Here is a 22599-nt window from a genome sequence, read left to right on the forward strand (position 1 = left end):
TAGCACATATAGATTTCAGAAACCTCTCCTCAGTAAAGATATTATAAACTAAGCAATAAGAGCAACTGCAGCAAAGGTATAGTATTATAATTAGATCCCAAATGAAATCAAAGTGAAAATCAAAGCAAAACTATATGAAAAACAAATCCATTTAAAATTTAAAAAAAATCAACAGAAAAAATACCCTTATCTGCAGTAAGATCATTGCATTTCCTTCCATAAATTTGTAAACTACTCAAAGCTATTCAAACATATTTCATTTGTAACTATGTCATTTGTAGGTTATACTATCTTAGGACTATTTTACTTACCATAAAATTTATTATAGAGGGAAAACATGATAGTTGCATTTGTTCACTGATAGCAATATAAGCTGCCTGACTGAAAACACCATTATTTTAAAAACATGAATAAATTTGCTTTATGACATTATTCAGAGTATTTATTTCAAGTCTTTCTGATTACTTAAGTTAAAATGGAAGGAAACTGGCTCTTATTGCAAACAAATTACAATAAACATCTGTCTTGATAGAGGAATAGAGATTTGAGAAAGCATTCAAAAGCTGGGAAAGGAGGATAAAATATTTCAGTTGAAAAAACACACATATACTTTGCAGGATTTATTTTTATTTTTAAATAATAGTGTCCTTTCCTGATAAAGCAGCTTTTCAAATTACATTTTTTCTTAGGCTATAGCAAACATGTCTTGATGTCTTTGGCTTTTTCACTATATAACGATCACTAGAATATTTAATACAAAAATGTAGATTTACCAGAAAAATAAGCATATAATCCACAATTTAATTCTGAAACATAGCAAAAAACTTTATCAAATGTTTTATACATGGATGAGACAATTTCTTGTGCATATTACATTGGTAGCTCAAAAGTCGTGCTTCAGAATCACTCAATAAACTGTACAAAACCAGAATCAGATGCTATACTGAAACAATACTAGAATGTCACTACTTATATCTTTTACAATGTATACAATACATTGTTATTTAAAACTAGATGAATCTACATTGACTTTAATTCTAATTGCAAATAAAATTTAATAATTGAGCAATATTAAAAATTAGTCACATTTGAGATTCAGTGACACAAAAGCTCAGTTTTGTGATAAATTATTCCCTTTATAAAATACACAAAGATTTCATGCACATCAAAAAATTGGTATATATAAAATCCAACATTAAAGGTTCACATTCCTCTGTTTGCACAAAGTGCATCATATATCTGGAAGCAGCATTGTTAAAAACAAATGATCTAAAATATTTTTTTTCTTTCGTCCTGTTCCTGCAAAGCAATACCTACATACAATAGATTTGGCTACTGAATTAGTCCTTGTGTTAAACAATGCTGGGCAAAGATTGCCAAAGATAGCTTAGGAGATTTTACAACTATTTCTGGCACAAGGCTTGGGAGGGCTCTGAAGCGGACGGATGATTTTGGCTTTTTTCAGGCTGTTCCTTTTGTTATTGTTGTTGGCGGTGAGAGAATAAGAACGACCGTGCATCATTCTAGCATTCAGGCCATTGGCCATGGAGAATGACTTGAGATGGCTTCTTAAGGCAACAGGGAGTGGAAGTTTGTCAACCAAGTGCACAGGCGTGCAGGAAACTATAGCACGGCAACAAAGATCTTGTAGACTCAAGACTGAAACATAAAACAAGTAAGATTAGATATAAAAAAGATCTTAACAGCCACATGGTGGCAGCACACAGCTAGAACTTTGTATAAGTTTTAATAACCCTATCTTTACTTCACTATTTTTGACTACCACCCTAATCCTCCACTGATTCTTCCCATTACCTTGGCTTGCCTTCATTGATACAAATAATCTTGCACATTTTTTTGGGAGCCCCCCTAGAAATGCTCCCAAAGCTAAAATGATAAGAATAGTATGACTGCATTTCTGAAAACCTGATTTGCTGCTTCTTTTATCTATACCAGACGTGTCAAACTCGCGACATCACGTGACGTTGCGCAACGCATCTGGACAGTTTTGCCATTGCCGGCAATGGGGTGGGCGTGGCTTCTGGATGACACATCTGGCCCGCAGGCTGGCAGTTTGACACCCCTGATCTATACCATATCCTTCCTCATTAAGGGGAGGTCGCAATGAAATTTCTAGGAGTTCTGCAGGATCAGTTCCACATCTTCCTTGCCTTTTTCTTTTTTATTACATTTATATCCCGCCGGGTGAAGTTTAAATGAAGCTGAGCCTAGACTGCTGATGCTCCTGTTGGTTTTGCTTTTGGTCTGCCGTTTATCTTAAAGGAGTAGGATGAGGCATGAGGGATTTGGACTGTTTCTGCAAAATTACTGGCATGATGAACTCAGCAGAATTACTAGGAACTGCTGTATATCTTATTTGGGGAACGCATGGGCTAATTTCTGATTGTTCCTCTTAAAATGGGAAGCATTTATTAGGCGCTGGTTATAACATTAAATCACAAGTACACATCAAAATATTTTTTATATTTTTTTTCATCCTGACTAAATATATAACTAGCATACATAGGAAGAAGTAAATACATTTCTGTTGCTTACCCTTGTTTGGCCTCCACAGCCGGTCCATTCCGTGTCTCATTAACACTATTCTTGCAAGTTCTGTAAAGGACTCTGTGATGTTGAAATTACAGAGTGGGCTTACTTCAAAGAATGTCATGCCTAATCGTTCAGCATAAGCCTGTGCCTGCTCAGTAGACACTTGCCTTTTGAAGGCTAGATGCAGGCGGTTGCCAACCAGGATTTTGGGTACACCAGGAGCATGCTGAGAAAGAGAAACAGAACAATGTTAATTTCAAAATCTACACCCATTTTCCTCAAAATGACTAACCACATATCAATTACTGAGGCTAGCTTAATTTTCTGACTTTGTCGCATATGGACTGGGTTCACTAATACGCAAAATCATAAGGTTGTTATTTGGGATTATAGTAAATATTGTATGAAGACAGATGTCTGGTTTTAAAACACAACTTATACCTTCGTGTATTATATGATTCTGGCCAATTTGTGATTTATTCATCAGATCATGACAAAATAAAGCATGGCTTAATGTAATACATAGACCAGGCTACAATCATGTCTAGAAAAATGAAATGGGCTGCACAAGAGAGATGATGTAGGGAATTTATTCCCTGAATGTTGAAAAAATAGAAGCATTTAGGATCCTGATCCAATTATCACCTGCTCAAAGAATGCCATTTTTTTCGTCTTTTGCTTCCCTGAAAGGAAATCTAGCATCACTTTTTTTGAAACACTGACAAAGAACATGTACTCCATAAATGTTCCTGGAGTATGCAATCCATAAATCAGCAAAAGCTTCGAAGGAAAGGGGAAGAATTTAAGGTTGATGAAAATGCTTGACCATCAAATGCCACTGTATGAAAAAATCTTTGAAGACAGATCACTTCTAGAAGTAATAAGAAAATTCTGCTTCATCGTACAGCCCTAGGATTCTTTCTAGGAACTGTAACACTGTCCTAAGCATTCTTAAGTTTTCTTCTTCTTAAGTTTCTATTCTTGTCCACCCATAGTGATTTTGGGAGTCATCCATCCACACAACCAACTACAACATTTTTTAAAAGGCATGTTTTGTTGAGTAAGCCGCAACTGCCCAAATTTGCAAAACAAAGCCATGAATCATTGTTTATAAACTACAATGACTGAGTTTACACCAGGTCTTTCCATTTTACAGCCTGTGGATGGTAATTTAGGTGGTATCTTAAATGTAGAACTCTTTTCGATTCAGGTAAACATATTATTCGATATCTTACCTCATCTATCTCCTTTATCCACCGATCAATGCCATCAAATGACCAGCGATTTGTTATATCATATACCAGTATCACACCCTGGGTGAATGAAATCCATTTAAAGTTAGTCTGACATATGGGTAAATTTAAATATGCATAATACAATCTTGTGTAATGGTATTTGATGATATTATAAGAAGTTGTGTTGAACAGATCTGAACTTTTCTGTAAAACATTACTCATATTCAGCACAAATGTCTACACATTTTAGAAAGTAGGACAATACATTTATCATTTTGCTTCCCCTGTTAATTCTTATTATTTCCCTCTGCCTCACTGAGTACAGTTCAGAGTGTGTACTTACCTGAGCACCTCTGGAATAGGAACGAAATATGGTACAGAATCTGCCTTGTCCAGATGTGTCCCTGAAGGTGATACAGCACACGATTAATAATATAGTCATTTCCATTCCAAGAGTGAAGTATTATAAACAGTTGTCTGATTAAGCTGATTAACAAATGCATATTGACTTTTCTCAAATTTGCTTTTATCTTCACTTATCATTTTTATATTTGTTATTAATATTCAACAATTTACCAAAACTGAAAACAAGATACTTGAATTCAGATCAGTGCACACATTACAGACAATTCTGTGTATATCTGTATGCAGCCCTAGTTGAGGGCAGAGCTCACTGACTGTCAATCACTCCCTCTCACTTTATCAGAGAAAGCCCATCCAACAGCTCACTAGTTTAGAAGATGGGTTGCACTAAGCAGGAACACTGCAAAAACTCCCTCCTGCTATACCCCACGCCTGCCAACTATTGATCATAGGACTAAGCTCATCTTTCTAAACAGTCATTGAACCCTGCCCTACCATGCTATACATTAAAGGGAATGATAGGTAGTTGTTTTTCCTGTGATGCTGGGTGAATGGGAATCAAAGCCAGGGAAATCCACCATCATCTTGCTTACATCACAGGACTACATTAATTAATTAAAGTCAACTCAATTTGCAAGGCAGAACAGAGATCAATTAAAGGAGGGCAGCCCAATTTATCCTGGCTTGTTTTCTGCTGGGTGAAAGATTGGTGAGTAGCACTTGAAGACAATCATCTGAAAGAGCTCTGGGTGATCCTGTCCTTGGTCTGTCTAATGCTCAGCATAAAGCCCCACTAAATTTGTTTAGGAAATATTCAGAACGAATAAAATTGATATCTGTGATTAGGTTTATTAAATAATTTGGTCCGATTTATAGTAATATTTAGCTAGGATAAAAGTGCCCTCCTGTTGTGACCACAGTTCAGTGTAGCCAAAATGCTCTTATCATTAAGTAAAGGTTTAGTATACTTCCACCCTCCCTATGAATCCTATCAGATTCTAGAAGTGGCCCATACTTTGGTTAGGATGAGAGCTAGCTAGTGAGTTCTTATAAAACTCATGTGATCTAATACTCAATTGTGTAATTGTTTCTTATATAAACAGTTTTCAAAATATAGAATATAATCCAAACAAAATTCAGTTACCAGAGCTGCAACTTTATTCGCCTGCCATCCAGAAGTATTGTTGTTGTTTTGTAATCAATACCTGAAGAGAGAGAGTGAGGTATTATGCTGAAATAGTGCAAGCATTGCATGAAAACTTTTATTATACAGTAATATTGGATTTTTAATTTTAAAAATCCAGTTCTATGCTACAGATGAGCAGTAGCAAATACAATCCCCCAATATCAAATTTTCAGAGCTCAATCAAAACACTGCAAAATGAAAACAGAAGAGATGACAAAAAAGCTCTATTTCATTTTTTTATATTGTTTATATTAACCTTACACTGTATTAACTAGAGGCAACTAAAAGCTATTTTCCACATTATATACTCTGGTAATTTATGTAATCACCTTTAGTCCCACATCTCCTAATTCCAAACTTCTGTGTGATAAATCCTATATCTTGGTCATTCTCTTTTTTCTCTCTGTTTTGAACTGTATCTGTCTTCAAGCAAGTAAACAAATCTCTATTAGAAGAAAGAAAAAGATTCCAGGATCTTTGGAAATAAATACATGAGAGCATTTAATTATAGCTCTTAATATGTATTAGTGGTGCCAATGGAAGGAGCTAATTTTTATAAGTATATTTGTTACAATAACACATTGCAAAGGGGTGCCAGAGACACAAGGGCTGTGCTGGGATATGATGAAAGCTGATGCTGGCTGTTTCCTGGATACATATTTCAATATTCCATGTTTTTGTTTTGCTTATGTTGCAGTAGAGCGGGGGTGAACTAAAAACTAAATAATCATGTTGTTTATTTACAGTATTTAAAAGATTTATATGTGATCAGTAGAAACTCAGTCTGGTATAGCGGTTAAGGCATCAGAATGTAAGTTCTAGTTCCACCTTGAGCGTGAGTTTGGGACACTCACTTTTTCTCAGCCCTAAGCAGGAGGCAGTGGCAAGTCACTTCTGAAAAATCTTGCTAAGAAAACTGCAAAGAATTATCCAGTCTCCAAAATGGGATACAATTGAATGGAAGAAGAAAAAAATATAACCAGTGTAAACTCCTGGGTTAATATTTCAGATTGTGGTTAAGAAGTAGAAACACCTTCTCCCTTAGCCTAAAGATCCAACTTCCTTGAACCTGAACAAATTTTTATGTTTGGAGAAAGTGCTAGATCATATGAGTCTTTTGCAAATCAGGAATTCTAAGACTTCTGTCCACAGAGTTGTTTTTATAAAGACACATTCTGTTGGTCAGATTCAGACCTACTCTTTGAAATGGACAGTTTCTCTGGGGATAAAGGAGATGAATAAACACAAAGTGAAATAAGAGAGTATTACCAAAACACCTTAAAAATACAGCATAGTTTGACATCACCTGAAGTCCTTGAGGTTTAAACAGAATCCACTGAACAATGTAGCACTTTGTCTCAGATATATTTAGAATATATGCTAATTTTTAGCCTCTGTCCACTGTAATAAATTTACGCACTATTGTAGATATAGCCTTTGCTGAACCTGTTCGAACTATCATATTTATATTTATCATATAACAACATATTTTGCATATTCAAAAAATATATAAATATTAACTACTGTATGTCAATAGTTATAAATAATGTTGGAATATTGTAACTTTGGAATAAACAATTTCCAAATATATAAACATACACTCAGAAAGGAGGATGAAGATCATCCAATCCAATGTTTTTCAGCCTTTGCAACTTTAAGATGTATATCAACTCCCAGAATTCTCCAGACAAATAAATGGCATTATTTATAACCTGCTTAAAGTTGATAAGTAATTGGAATAGAACGCATATCCAGTAAAATAAATAAAAATAATTTAAATATTTAACGCAAACTTAATTTTGCGTAGTTTACTTTAAATGCTGTGCAGACGTGATAGTTTCAGTCCTGTTTTACAGGTCGTCCTCGACTTACAACAGCTCATTTAGTGACCAAAGTTACAATGGCACTAAAAAATGACTTATGACCATTTTTCACAGTTATGACCTTTGTAGCATCCCCGTGATCATGTGATCAAAATTCAGATGCTTGGCAACTGGTTCATACTTATGACTGTTGCTGTGTCCCAAGATCACGTGATCACCTTTTGCAACGTTTGGCAAGCAAAGTCAATGGGGAAGCCAGATACACTTAACAGCTAGGTTACTAACTTATCAACTGTACCGATTCACTTAACAACTCTGGCAAGAAAGGTCATAAAATGGGGCAAAACTCACTTAACAAATGTCTCAGTTAACAACAGAAACTTTGGGCCCAATTGTGGTCGTACGTTGAGGACCACCTGCACATAATGAGTACTTCACAGTATGTGATCGCTCTGAAGAATTACAACTGCCATCCTGACAAAAGTTGGCTGGTTGCAGTTGAGTGTTTTTCTCAGGCCTCTTGAGAAATATGTTTGTTTTAGTTACAGCTTTGTTTTTTGAGAACCATCTAATAATATACAGTATTCTAAAAAGACTTCTGGTATTTTTCAACATTCTGCATTAACCAAATATTCTGCTTTCCAGAACAAATGCTTTTGCTTCTGTAGCCTGTTTTGAATGGAACTCATATATCCATTTTTAAATGTTTCTCTTCATACCTTTCGCACAAATATATAGCACAAGATATGGAGAGCAACATTGATAACAATATGGCATAACAATAAGTCAAAAACTACCCATATTCATTTCTCTAGACAAATAAGTTGTTAGCCATGGTTACATTAACATATGATGAACTGCTCACATTCCAGAATTCTGCACACTCACCAATTATACCAAGCTTGGGATAATTTGCATCTGTAATTGTCTGTAATAACAAATGAGGAGCCAGTAGATGTTTGACTCATGCTGTAACTAGCAGAATAATTTTTTTCATTTAAAACAGCATGCCCATACCTGTGTTTTGCTACCAGAAACACATTTTTAAATTGAGAAATAGCTCATCAGTTACGATTTTTGTGCAATATTTAGCCTTTATCACCCTTTGTAAGTGGTTGGTAATCTCTCACAGAATTCTGTACAAAATCTTCCATGAAAATCATAATAGCTGTGATCACAGGCAAAGCAACTGCTCTATGATCCAGGATGATTGTCTTTACATAATGTGATAAATTCTACTGTATTTTGTTTTTAAATACCAAGCCTACCATTAAGTAGCCCATAGGACAGCATGTAAGCACCTGTTGTTGAACAGGATACATTAAACAATTTCTAGGTAACACACTCCCACCAAAAACAACAGAATTGCAACCTAAATTAGTTGATTTGTGGAGCATGTTTTAAGCAGTTTAATTTTTTTTCCCCCGAGCAAAAATCACTGGGATCACATACAGTTCCCTTTTAAATGTCATCACTTTCTCTGTTGTAGGAACACTGATATAGTACTGTACCACCCACCATGATTCTAAAAAGATAACATGACAAAAAACTCTGTGCACTATTAACTACCGGTATTAAAACAGTTGTATTAAAAATATGGTTAGCCAACATAACCCCTAATTTTATCAAAGAACTACTGAATGGAGAATGGCCATACTTGTATCTATTAATGAAGATGCAGATGGGCTACATTTTGTGCTACAGGATGCATTTAATTTTCTTTACCAGATGAGTACATTTGAGGGTGATGTCACTTTAATTGACAAGGCCTATTTTTCACTTTTTAGAAAACATATTTAACTGATACACAAATATGCCAAGAGACCAAAAATTGTACATTGCCAAAAATGGCTATTTTGATACTAAAAATTGGTTATCCACAGTATGGTATCATAAAAAATGGGTCTGTGTGCATATTTGCAACCTATAAATGACAAATTGCCCACCTGTGATGTATGGCAAAAGAGACTTTTTAAGACTGCAATTCATTGGCCATTTACCCTGATTCAGTTAACAGTATTAGACGGCCTTTCAAGTAATCAGCAAAGCGAGTTTCAAGGCTGACATCATCCTTGTTAAGATAATATTGCAATGTTTCTAAATTTCAGAGTATGAAAATTACCAGGGACTGCCATTTAATGAGAGCATTGTTAAAATCCTACTCAGTTGGACAATTACTGCATAGATATAAATTGGTCCATTGTCACTGACTGAATATTGGGGTTTTGCTATAAGTGATTGTCTGAAGGGCATCTTAGGGATCTCATCAAGAAGCTGGGGCATTATTGTATCTGTCAGTTCTGTTACACAAGCCCTTAGATTCAATTACGCATAGAGTGTGACAAGAAAAGCTAGTGTTTTATGCAGAGAAAAATGGTGATTCATTCAGAGAGCTCGTTGGCAAGCATACTGCATCTGTCAGTATCTCCTTAAATGCATATATTCCTGGTTTCATATGGCTACAGCTAGGAGAAAGCATAAATAACAGAATAACAAATAGTAATACATGGAAATATAATTATATCAGAAACATGTTTGCCATTTTATTTGTCCATCTGAACATTGAGGGACAGCTTACTAGTGGACTCAAGTTTACAAGAGGTCCGCAAGGTGTCAGCCAGGACGCAGATCTTCTCTATAGTAGTCTCTGGATGTATATCTGGCCCTGACTATTTCTGCGCTTTGCCAAGATTTTAAACCATCAAAATCAAGTATGGCTTTGATTTAGGAGGATAATCATCATCATTAATTTGACTGCTGGGGTACTGTATTGTTCTGTTTTTGTTTACAACAATATACATTGTTGATTTTTACGCTTTGGTATCTACTATCCAGTTAGAATTGACAATGAAATCTTTGCGTTAAATAGAAAAATAGAAAAGTGTGCAACTTTTCGGAGCTGAACGGGGCCTCTGAATTCCATGCTGTGAGTTGTGCTCTATAAAGTAATAAGCTGGGAGCAAATAATTTACTTTCATTTTATTCATATTGAATTAAAATGAAATAGAATTAGTATGATTGGTTTCCGTAATATATTTAACAATTGTCTTCTTATGCCATACCATATTTAAAATTATAACTTGGTAAAATTTTAGGGGGAATTTATGCTTCTGGATCGTGATGCTGAGAACCTCATTTGGAATTTATTTATTTATTAAAGTTATATATCGTCCATACGGAAACTCAATCATTCAAGCATTAAATAAGTAAAAACAGGCTGCTTACTGAAGTACTAATAAGGAAGCAAAAGTTTAGAGATGAAATTATGAAGCCTAGAAAAATGAAAAGCAATCTTAAATCATCAGAAGACAAAGCGTTCAATACTTTTCATTGAAGAGACAAGTATACATTTATAAGAACTCGGGGAAGTAATTACTGAGAGATAATCCTGGCAAAACGATGTCCTTCAGGTTATAAAGAATTGAAAGAGACTGAATACACAATTACTGGAGGGTTCCACAGGCTGCACAAAAGTCTTTTGGAGCCCTCTGTTGCTACCAATGTCTGAATCCAGTGCAATTCTGTGGATGCCCAATTAAATGAAGGGAGATATTCATTATAAATCACTTCTAATTATTTATTTTCTACAGTTTCTGAAATATATTGATGTTTAATAAGACAACTAAATATCACTATATGAGTAACCTGGGTTCCCTCTGAATGATTTTGGGTCAATCAGTCATTATCTCTCAGCTAACACCATTTTTATAGAGCAGCTGTGAGTCTAAAAAGATTATTTGTCATATACTTTTCTCAGCACCTAATGTGGATATTATGCTGATACAACAACAACAATAGTAAAGTTGGAAGGGACTTTGGAGGTCATCTAGTCCAACCCCTTGCTCAGGCAGGAAACCCTATGGCTGTCCAGTCTCTTCTTAAAAACTTCCAGTGTTGGAGCATTCACAGCTTCTGGAGGCAGGTTGTTCCACTGATGAATTGTTCTGTCTGTCAGGAACTTTCTCCTTAGTTCTCTCTTTGGTTAGTTTCCGTCCGTTGCTTCTTGTCCTGCCTTCAGGCGCTTTAGCTTGACTCCCTCTTCTTTGTGGCAGCCCCTGAGATATTGGAACACTGCTTTCATGTCCCCCCTCGTCCTTCTCTTCATTAGACTAGACTTACCCAATTCCAACAACCGTTCCTTATATGTTTTAGCCTCCAGTCCCCTGATCATCTTTGTTGCTCTTCTCTGCACTCTTTCTAGAGTCTCAACATCTTTTTTACATCATGGTGACCAAAACTGGATGCAGAATTCCAGGTGTGGCCTTACCAAGGCATTGTAAAGTGGTATTAGTACTTCACGTGATCTTGATTCTATCCCTCTGTTAATGCAGCCTAGCACTGTGTTGGCTTTTTTGGCAGCTGCAGCACACTGCTGGCTCATATTTAAGTGATTGTCCACTAGGACTCCAAGGTCGCTCTCAAAGTTACTACTATTCAGCAAGGTACCACCTATACTATACCTGTGCATTTGGTTTTTCTTGCCTAAATGTAGAACCTTCCTTTTTTCACCATTGAATTTCATTTTGTTAAGATAGTGCCCAATGTTCAAGTCCGTCAAGATCCTTCTGTAACTTAAGCCTATCTTCTGGGGCATTGGCTATTCCTGCCAGCTTGGTGCCATCTGCAAATTTGATGAGTTCCCCATCTATCCCCTCATCCATATCACTGATGAAGATGTTGAAGAGCACTGGGCCCAGAACAGGGCCCTGGGGCACCCCACTATACACTTCACTCCATGTAGATGCAGTTCCATTGAGGATCACATGCTGAATACAGCCGGTCAGCCAGCTACAAATCCATTTGGTGGTGATGCTGTCTAACCCACATTTTTCTCTTATCAAGTAGTAGGTTGTGGTCTACTTTATCAAATGCCTTACTGAAGTCCAAGTAAATTGTATCAACAGCATTCCTGTGGTCCACTAATTTTGTCACCTGGTCAAAGAACGCAATAAGATTTGTCTGGCATGATCTGTTTTTGACAAACCCATGTTAGCTTTTAGTAATGACTTTGTTTGCCTTTAGGTGTTCGCTGATTTGTTGCTTATCTTTTCCAAGATCTTCCCAGGTATTGAGGTCAGGCTGATAGGTGTGTAGTTTCCTGGATCCATTTTCTTCCTTTTTTGAAGATGGGAACTACATCAGCTTTTCCCCAGTCCTTTGGTAGTTCCCCAGTGCTCCAGGAAGATCACATCTGCCAGTTCTTTCAGAACTTGGGGTGTAATCCATCTGGTTCTGGTGATTTGAACTCATTAAGGTGGACAGGTGCTCACTTACTATTTTCTTGCCTATCTTGTGTGTCTGTTTTTACGGTACTATTTTTGATAGGTTGGACTGTTTTTTCCCTTTATGTAAATACGGATGCAAAAAAATGAGTTGAGTAGTTCTGCTTTCTCCCTGTTGCTTGTCACCTTCTTGCCACTTTCTCCCACTAGTGGACCAATCTTTTCCTTAACTTTTTTCTTGTTTTTTACATGTTTTTAAATGTATTGCAAATTGCTTTATGACACCCACATGTCCAAGCTGGGAAAGTGGTAATAGGACATTCTGTGTATGTCTTTTTGAAATAATAGTTAAGTGCATTCATTTAAACTATGCAGATTTATTTAGCTGCATTCCTATATCTTTTTATCTTTAAAAAAGCCCCCTACAGTAACACTTAAATTAGATTCTGAAAAGTATTCTGGAAATTTTGTATGTTATAAAATTTAGCCGGCACAATTATATCTTGGTCCTGAATAAACATAACACAGTTTAGTTCTTGTTTAGTTCATTTCTATCAAAATTACATTGAAAGGCAGTTTCCCCCGCCTCACTAAATTATCCTAAGTCCTTGTGTCTAAAATTGGAAGATCTTCTATTACAATTTTTTGTCAATAGTATTATTTGCTTTGTGATGCTGTTAAATCTGTTTAATTCTTTCTTTAGTTCTTCTATGATTTTAACATGCTGCTTTTTTTTAGTTCAACCTGATTGTTTTATGGAATATATATTATTTTAGTTCTGTTTGAAAAATACCATGTGGAATTAAAATTCAAACTCTAAATAAAAATCTGTGAAGTATTTTTGAGCAGACATGTATAGAATTGCCCAACTGGTGTAATTATAAAATATCTTGTGTGCTTTCACTACATATAAAGAGAGGAATATGCTTATTAGGAACAATGCCATATTACTTAGAAGTTAAACCTGAAAAACCTGGTAAAGCAGTCTAACATTTGATGACAGTGCATTGCAGCTACAAATCCTGATAACGGTCAAAGATTATTACACATGTTACATAGATTTAAAAGCAAGGGATGGTTAAGAAAGCAATCAAGTATTTAGGTGGCAAGTAGTTTTTCCATATTAAGCATCTTCATACCAAGGTCCATTGTAATGCAAGCCCAACTTTATTTTACCATTCATGGTATAATTATGCAACTTCTCTCCAGTGCCTAGAGGGTGCAATTTTGTGAGCAACAAGCAGAGATTATTTTGCTGCTATTTCTCATCTGTCTTAAAATTTTACTATATACAGACATCAGTTAAGAAAGAATGATGCAAGTTTGTGAAAATAAAATAAAATTGAAGTACCATAAACCAAACGGTATTTGATTTTAATTGGTTTAATCCAGTGTGCCTTAATTACAATATTAAAAATTTTCATCTTCTGATACATTTCTGAGTCGCTAAAATACTACTGACAAATGGTATTTGAACTGAGCGGTTGTGAACCAGATACATATTGAAATTATTTAATGTACTAGGTATAAATCAGGCACATAAGTACTGTCTTCCCAATATTCTGAAGTATAGTTCCCTTGATCCTTGCCAAGCTGTTTGGCGATTATGGCACTGAAGTTCAAAACCTCCAAATTACAAATTGTCCATCCTTGATGTATTACATATGCTATCCTCATGCAACAAAAGGGAAGTGCAATTCTTGAAGTGCCATCTTTTCTAAACATTTCATTTCACCTTTACCATTGTTCCATATGCTCAAGGCCTCTGGCAGGTAGTAGGGAGTGGTAAATTGCATTAAATAATACCTTTCTCTTAAATAGAAAACATTAAATATTCAGTTTACTCGTTAATAATACAGAAAGCATTTTATCCCCAAGTTCAAAGTAAATGAAAAGGTTTCCTTTGAAGCAAAATTAAAGTAACAGCCAAATTAAGGTTTGCTTTTCTTGGAACGTAATAACACAAGAACATAGAAGATGGAAACGCTAGTCTAGTTCTACTGTGGCTAAGGGTACTTAAAGGAAGCCCAGAGGCAGGATGTTCTAATAACTACATTCTTCACAACTGGTATTACAAAATGGACTTGGGAGGCCGGTGTGTGGTGTAGTTGGTTCACATGGTGTAGTAGGATGGAGGGTTTGTTGTCACTGTGTGTTGGGGGGGGAAAGCATGGGGGGGGAGGCTCAGCTAATCTCAATGTACACATGTTGTACTTTGACAATAAAGGTTTATTATTATTATTATTATTATTATTATTATTATTATTATTATTATTATTATTACTATTCAGTTACTGAAAGTGATCTATGACTATTGTAATTCAGAATGCCTTATCTTCCAAAATTTATCTGGTCATGTTTTAAAATCATCCAGGCTGGTAGCTATCACTATACCTTCTTGAGAACTGTTACCAGTTTGCAGAATCCTATGTGGGGTATTGGATTGGCATTTTACTTTTCCATGTAATGCCTTAGGGAACATAACAAGGTGCATCAGATGTATGGTCAACCAAAGTCCCTTTAAGCACCAATATATTTATCTGTAAGAAGCTACTTTTATGTGGCATTCGCTGACAGAAAGGCAGACTATAATCAAATAAACAGCTAAATTTAAAAAAAGGAAGCTGGGTTTATATTATTAAAACATAAGAATGTTTTGGAAAATTGGTCAGAAAAGGAAGTGCCACTCTGTTTTGTCCTTTAAGACCAGGTATATATATAGCATGTATCTTTCAGTTGAATTGAAAAGGTACACAATGCTATTAAAAATTGAAGTGAGCAAACTACCTCCGACTAGTTTTGATGGATGTAACCAATTCATCTGAATAGAACCTGGCAGTGCAATCAAATTTATTTTTATTCTGAATCAAGATCTATAAATGTTCTGGTTTTCTGCATCTGATGTATTTATGGCTCTCACTCTTTAACAGGTTAAATGAAGGGACTAAAAATAAATGTTCCAATGCTAATGCCAAAAATATTCATCCAATGCATATCAGAAACACTTGATAGAATTCTTACAGTCTTGTGCTATACTTATCCCTTACACTTGCTTTAAAAGCATTCTGATTCTTATCCTTCTTGGTTAATTGTACAGAACAAAAGTATTGTACTACTCTGTCAGCTGATAAAAGAACATGTTTGTGGTAAATTCCTCATTCTGAATAAAACAAAAACAGATAAAAGATCCACATTATGCAAAATTCAGTTTTAATGTGCTTTGACAAACTAACCATATTGATTTGTTCACCCACAGTACTAACGTACTGCATGCAGTTCCTGAGCCATTGGGGCTCAGCTTCCAAAATTTAATAGCAAATCACCAGACACTGGTAATAATGTCTCTACCATTTTCAGTGGAAATAAAAACAAATAATCTTTGGATAGATCTATTGTACCTTAAATAGCTAATTCAGAAACCTAAAAAATGCAATCTAAAAAAAATGCTCTACACGATAGCATTAGTTCACTCTCTACACCCACCCAACATCAAACATAAGGGAAAAATATTTCTCCAGCTGCAAAATGGTTGGCTGTCCCTGCCATTATAAACATACTGTACAAATTATAATGTCTGGTTTCAAATATCACAGTAAAGCTTAGTGAATAAGCCAAAAATCATATTACTGAATGGAGAAGTATTCAGGTTTTGGTAATATCTTTGTAATTATTCCTTGTTTAATAAAAGCAACTTTCTAAAATTGTTCTTTGGTTTGCTGTTAGGGAACCAAGAACCATAAATAATTCATTTCTTCAGGACTGAATGTAGAGCAAGATGTTTTATCTCCTGTCTCCTTACTACTTAGTGTACATGTAAATTTATTTATTTCAGGGACACAAGCATTATAATATTTCTAACAATTAATCAGAAATACATCAAAGAACCCCTAATAATATAGCTATTTTTACTTAGCTAAAACAGTATATACATTTCAAATAAAATGACAGGGTATTATAATGATGATGTTGGGAGAGATTTTGCCCCCAGGATCATCTGCTACTGAGTATTGTAAATGGCACCTTACAAGAACTGGTAAAATGTGTTTGGCAGAAATGTTCTGAACTTGATCAGGAGAGCTTTAAATTGAATTCCAGGAGGCTGAAATAAAATCCCTGAACTAAGAACTTCACATATAGACTTTCACACTGTAGAAGGATTAAGAAATGTGGCTGTAATGTTGTCTGTTAAGCCTCTTAGAGAAAAGCAGAAAGAATATTGGCTTCATTGGCTTTATTGTCTAAACACTGATAAGCGTAGGGGAAATAAACTCGATTTCCTCGCAAAGACGACTATAATATATACTTAGATTAACACAGGTAAACTCTGCAAAGCATGGATCTTCTAGGAAATTCCTAATTTGTCTTGCTGACATTTTTAATCAACTGGGAAGACTTACATAGTGTCTTTATTTGCTGCTAGCCATGGCACAAGGATGCCCTGTGATGTCTTTTTCTGCTCTGACCTAAATGATACTACTCTCACCTCAGCCCATGAATGAGACAGGCATACGTTATCCTCAGCTATACAGGGGGTTAAGAAGCAATGTTTACCTCTGGAATTGACAGCATCCCATAACAGCCACAAGGTGTGTAATATCGGTTAAGCTTTTCCACTCATAACACTCAAGGCAAAGTCACATGGCCAATAATGGTGCTTACTGGCCATTTCTGGCTGATGCGAGTATGTCACCTTTTCTTCAAGCCCTGGTTAGCCTGATCTACTGTCGTTTTGCTCTTGTCTTTCCAAAGTGCTAAACATAGCAATTCTGTGCCAGAGGCTATCAAAACTATTCTAACAGCAAACCACCCAACAGTTCTGTAAATGATTCTACAGGTTCACCAGGTTAGTGCAACACTGAACTAGAGTAATGAAGATGGGCCCATCCCCCTGTTATTTCCTGGCTAGAATACAGAGGAACTTGGAAATGGCTTTTGTTGCCCATGCAAAGAAAGAGAGACGAGAGAAATATTGCATGGGAGTCAGTTCCCTGAATTCAACCGCTTTAAAATTTATTCAGCTGGGATTACAACAGAATGGAGATTAAGACAAGAGGATGGAGTCTAGAGAGGAGCAGACAGAATCCAGCAATCAAACCTTCTCCAGCTCTGCCATAGTGCCGTGATTAGGGAATGCTTTTCTTCCTAGCTGGTTACGTGCAGAAGAGGGAGAACACTAAAATCAGAGAATTCAGTTGCTTTGCTTATGCGACACGGCATACACAAGAAAGATGGCAACATTTTTCAGTGAGTCAGGCGATAGAGAGAGGCTGTGGGGGCAGCAGTTGTCATGTTTTTCTAATTTTCTGCCAATTCAAGGATGGTTGGAAAGCACTTTAAATTGGAAAAAGTTAGAAAAGCCTTTAAATAATTAGAGAAAAAGTTGGGGGAAAGTGACAATGTGGTACTGGAGTTACCAATTTTAAAGGAAACCAAAGTTGAGCAAACATGTAGCTAGACTTTTTTTAAAAAACAACAACTGGATTCTGATTTATTCATCTATTTAGAAGATTTATATGGCCACCCATCTTGAGCAACTGGGTAACTCACAATAATAAAACCAATAAATGATAAAACAATAAAAGCAGTGAAAAAATGAAACAAAAACCTTGTCTTGTAATTGCCCCCCTTGGGATGCTCTACAGCAGGTATGTCAAACTGCTGGCCCGTGGGCTGGATGCATCACCAGGAAACCCCGCCTACCGAATTGCCGGCAATGGGAAAAAGCCCCGATATGTCGCGCCACGTCACGTGACATCGCAAGTTTGACATGTCTGCTCTACAGCATGGTTAGCTGTCCTTCCATACTTTCTACCTATATAATTTGAACATCTAAGTCAAGGGTCTTCAAACTTGGCCCTTTTATGACTTATGGACTTCAACTCCCAGAATTTCTTAGCCAGCATACCTGGCTGAGGAATTCTGGGAGTTGAAGTCCACAAGTCATAAAAGGGCCAAGTTTGAAGACCTCTGATCTAAGTAAAAAGCAGGTCTTAATGGCCTCCAGAAAGGCTAGAAGTCCTATATCCTGGCAGAAGGGTATTCTACAAGATATGGACAGTCACAGAAATACATACCTTGAAAGTACAATTAAGTGGTAAGATTTCAGGGAGGGGACCTGGAGTGTTCCCACCCTATCTGATCTGAGATTGGCAGATATTCTTAAGGAGAGGCAGTCCTGCTAATAACCAGGTCTTGTGCCATGTAGGGCTTTAAAAGTGACAATCAGTATTCTGAATTTCACCTGGAAGAAAACCAGTGTAGCTTGCACAATAAAGGTATGACATGGGTGAACTTAGGCGAGCCCAATACTGGGAGCACTGCTGCATTTTGGAACAGTTGTAACTTCTGAGTGTCTTCAAGGGCAGCCCTCAAACCAATAAAAATAACTAGGGTTTTGTGGCATGAAAAGATAGATAGGTTTTCTTTAAAAATGTACAACTGCAATCGCAGTAGAAAAAGAAATTGGAGGACAATGGAAAAGGACAACAGGGTTACAAAAAAGCTTGGTGAAGGTCTGAAAATAAAACAAGAAACGAACGGTGGAAAAAAGAACAAATCCCCAAGAAAAAGTACAGGAGGGTATATTGGAACCATATATGAAGTCAAGAAGCTAAAGGTCAGAATTAGCTGAGGTTAATGGGGAAGAACAACACCAGTGGCTTATTTGGAGAACTTCAAATAAAGAAGAAAAAACACAGATACCACCTGCTCAGAGAAAGCAGCAGAATGCACCAGGTACAAAAAAAAAAGTGCCGAACTATTGAACTATTAGTTTGGCACAAAGTTCTCCAAAAACAGGTTATGTGGGACATTGTAAAGACACAAAGGAGCAGAATTTAAGTTTAATTTAAAAAAATGATCTGCAAATAATTACTGGGCTTGGTTATAATATTTGTGAAAATGATCTTGGACTGGTAGTTGATTTTAAACTAAATTATGAGCCAACAGAAGGATGTGGCTACCAAAAAATGCAAATACAATTTTAAATGGCTTCAACTGGTTTCCAAATCATAATTCTTCCAATTTAAAATAAATTGGTCAAGTATCGCATCCTAAGCACAGTTTAAGAAGGATGCAGATGAAATGGAACAGGTTTACAGAAGGGCAACAAGGAAGATCAGGCAATTACAAATTGTATCATGGGAAGAGAGATTGAAGGAATTGGAACTGGTTGGTTTTGAAAAGACCAAAGTAGATAACAATCTTCAAATAGCTAAAAGGAAAAGGAGCAAAAGATTTATACAATCCAAAAGAAAACCAGTGTATGCTGAAAAAAAGATCTCACTAAGGAAAGATCAAGACTTATTCTGTGTATTTTCAGAATACAGAATAATGGATTTAAGTTACAGGATGGCAGATTACAACTGCATTTTTTGGGGAAAACTTTTTGATAGTAAAAGCAATTTAATAATGGAACCAATTGCCCAGAAAGGTAATGCATTCTTTTTCAGTGGATGTATGCAAGTAAAGACTATACAAAAATGTTTCCATTTGGCTTTAATTTAGTGGCCAAAATAGTGCATTCCAATTACATGATTTTATGGTTTGACACAGTCTCTATTTTTTCTTCCAAAGCCCAGAGCCTCCCCTTGATAAAAACGTTTCTACAAATAATTTAAATTAATTTCTGTGTTATAAAAAAACATAATTGTTCCCTATTGCCTTTACTGTTGCCAAGTCGTGGAGGAAAGAAAGCACGAAAAGAGTAAGCTTAAGATGGAGGAAAAGACAACAATTCAGTTTTAGTACTATCAGTTTATTGGGCCTGATAATGGCAATACCAGGGAAACGTGTGAAGCCTTTATAATACGAAGAATGAATGCCATTTAACAAAAGTAAACCGGCAGATTAAGCCACCGAGAAATCGATGGGCTAGCATTTTTATTTCTAAAGAAAGCAAAGGTATCAAGGCAACTGGGAAGAAAGGTTTTTACCATGCAAGTCTTAAGCTGACTAAGGTGTGGGAGCTAGCTGTGGGTGACTCAGGTATCAAGGCAGTCCTACCTGTGCACTGCCTTCCTTCCTTCCTATGTAACCTACAGGTGTAGACTGGGGTGGGGTTGGAGAAAGAGCCTTGGAGCAGTGGGCTAATGCCTCCTTAAGTAACACCAGCTGCCTGCAATTAGTGCAGGTTTGCGTCCCACCAGGCTCAAGGTTGACTCAGCCTTCCATCCTTCCGAGGTAGGTAAAATGAGGACCCAGATTGTTGGGGGCAATTAAGCTGACTTTGTAATAATGCAGCTTGTGTGTGTGTGTGTGTGTGTGTGTGTGTGTGTGTGTGTGAAAGCCCTAATAAGCAGGCATATACATAGAATGAAGGCTACTGCTAAGCTTGTAAGCCGCCCTGAGTCTTCGGAGAAGGGCGGGATATATTTATTTATTTTATTTTATTTATTTTAATCCCATTTATATCCCGCCCTTCTCCGAAGACTCAGGGCGGCTTACAATTTAAGCACAAACCAATGTGCTTAGCAGTAGCCTTCATTCTATGTATATGCCTGCTTATTAGGGCTTTCACGCACACCCCAAGCAGCATTATTACAAAGTCAGCTTATTGCCCCCAACAATCTGGGTCCTCATTTTACCTACCTCGGAAGGATGGAAGGCTGAGTCAACCTTGAGCCTGGTGGGACGCGAACCTGCACTAATTGCAGGCAGCTGGTGTTACTAACGTAAATGGGGCTGAATCCCATCCTGACAGGCCTTGCCAAAGCAGCAGAAAGTTGCTCTGCCCGTCAGATGCTGCCCCCAGAGCCCGGGGGCACTTTCGGCACCCAACATCTCAAGAAACTGGTGGGCACTGGGGTGCCCATGGTAGGCAGCTGGGAAGTCCAAGCCACATCCACACACATCCCGTACCCCAGGCAGGTGGTATATAAATGGAATTAAAAAAAAATTAAAAAAAGATTCAGGATCTGGCGGTGGACACCTGTACAATTCCTGCTTTCACTTACCCATGTTGTATCCATACGGAGATTCAGTGGCTCCATCCTCTAGGCTCGCTAGTATCTCTCCTTTGCCCACGTCACTGTCCCCCACCAGGAGGAATTTCAGCAAGAAGTCGTAAGCTTTCACCGGGCTGCCCACGTGGTTCATCTTCTCAAACCCCCCCACCCCCGCCCCCCACGTCTCTGCGGAGAATCACGAGGGGCACCGAGCCACCAGTTGGGCCGCCGAGGACCGAGGAAGATGAGGAGGAGGAGGAGGAGTAGCAGCCCGCGAGCAAAGGCATGTTCGAGCCCACCCTGCGGAGGAGTCCCGATGGGCTGCCGGGCACCACGGACTCTCAAGCTCGGGATAAGAGGAGGCGGCGGCGACGGAGGAGAAGAATCCGACGAGGCGCGGAGGCGTCTTCTCACGGGGACAGCGACGGGCGTCCTCGGGACCGAGGCGAGGAAGGGAGAATTTCCAGCGGCGCCATCGAGGGTAGCGCGCCCCAAATCTGGCCGCGCAGGACGGACTCGAATTGCCCGCAAGCCAGCAGAAAAGCGACGGGGAGTCGTGCCCAGAACCCGCCGCGCTGCTTAGGCGCACCGAAATTGGGGAGAGCGGGGAAAAAAAATCTCTCCCGACAGCGAACGAGCGGCGCTGTGGACAAGCCGCCACCGAGGGAAACTCGGAAAACCTTCGCTCGGGGCGCCGTCGGGTTGTCTCGAAGACGACAGCTGGCTCGGCCGTCCGCCGGAGCAGGAGCTGTGGCTGTTGTTGTTGTTGCTACAACCTGAGCGCAGCTCTGTCAGACTGTCCCGACCGATTTGCACCCCTTGCTCCCATTGGAGCACCGATTTTGTGGACGCGCCCACCGGTTCCGCTATTGGTACGCTGGGAGCTCAGAATTCCAAGTTCTCTTGTCATTGGCCAGCGCCGGAACCACCCCTCGAGGCCCCGCAGTTCAGTTGCTGGGGTACTTCTTACTCAGGATTGGCTGGCACGTCTATCCGTCACAGGGGGAAGAGATGCGGAACGGGTGGGTTTACACTTCGGGAGGACGAGGCGTGTGTTGTGAAAAGGTAGATCAGGGGTCTTCAAACTTGGCCCTTTTATGACTTGTGGACTTCAACTCCCAGAATTCCTCAGCCAGCTTTGCTGGCTGAGGAATTCTGGGAGTTGAAGTCCACAAGTCATAAAAGGGTCAAGTTTGAAGACCCCTGAGGTAGATGAACGCGGTTCGGGGCTCCGTCCTATTCGAACTTCAAGGTCTTGTTAATAGGATTGTC

The 22599-nt window shown here is 37.9% G+C and overlaps 1 protein-coding gene across 1 annotated transcript; it reads right to left on the reverse strand.

Moving 5' to 3' along the window:
* Positions 1 to 591: 591 nt before the first annotated feature.
* On the reverse strand, positions 592 to 22134 carry RAB40B (RAB40B, member RAS oncogene family). Its single transcript, XM_083352114.1, has 6 exons — positions 21337 to 22134; positions 5296 to 5356; positions 4132 to 4192; positions 3789 to 3866; positions 2557 to 2779; positions 592 to 1659 (listed from the first exon to the last, which is right to left on the reverse strand). The coding sequence occupies exons 1-6, from the start codon at positions 21476 to 21478 to the stop codon at positions 1388 to 1390; spliced, it is 837 nt and encodes a 278-aa protein (XP_083208240.1). The 5' UTR covers positions 21479 to 22134; the 3' UTR covers positions 592 to 1387.
* Positions 22135 to 22599: the final 465 nt, after the last annotated feature.

The sequence above is a fragment of the Vipera ursinii genome (genome assembly GCF_947247035.1).
Source record: "Vipera ursinii genome assembly, chromosome: 2".
NCBI lineage: Eukaryota > Metazoa > Chordata > Lepidosauria > Squamata > Viperidae > Vipera > Vipera ursinii.

What these genes read in the sequence shown, in the direction of transcription:
- RAB40B (XM_083352114.1), bottom strand. Translation starts at nt 21,478, where the DNA reads ATGAACCACGTGGGCAGCCCGGTGAAAGCTTACGACTTCTTGCTGAAA. An exon ending in TCCGTATGGATACAACATGG is followed by an intron (nt 5,357 to 21,336) that starts GTAAGTGAAAGC and finishes CTCTCTCTTCAG; the next exon opens with GTATTGATTACAAAACAACA. An exon ending in GCTGTGGAGGCCAAACAAGG is followed by an intron (nt 1,660 to 2,556) that starts GTAAGCAACAGA and finishes TTTATGTTTCAG; the next exon opens with TCTTGAGTCTACAAGATCTT.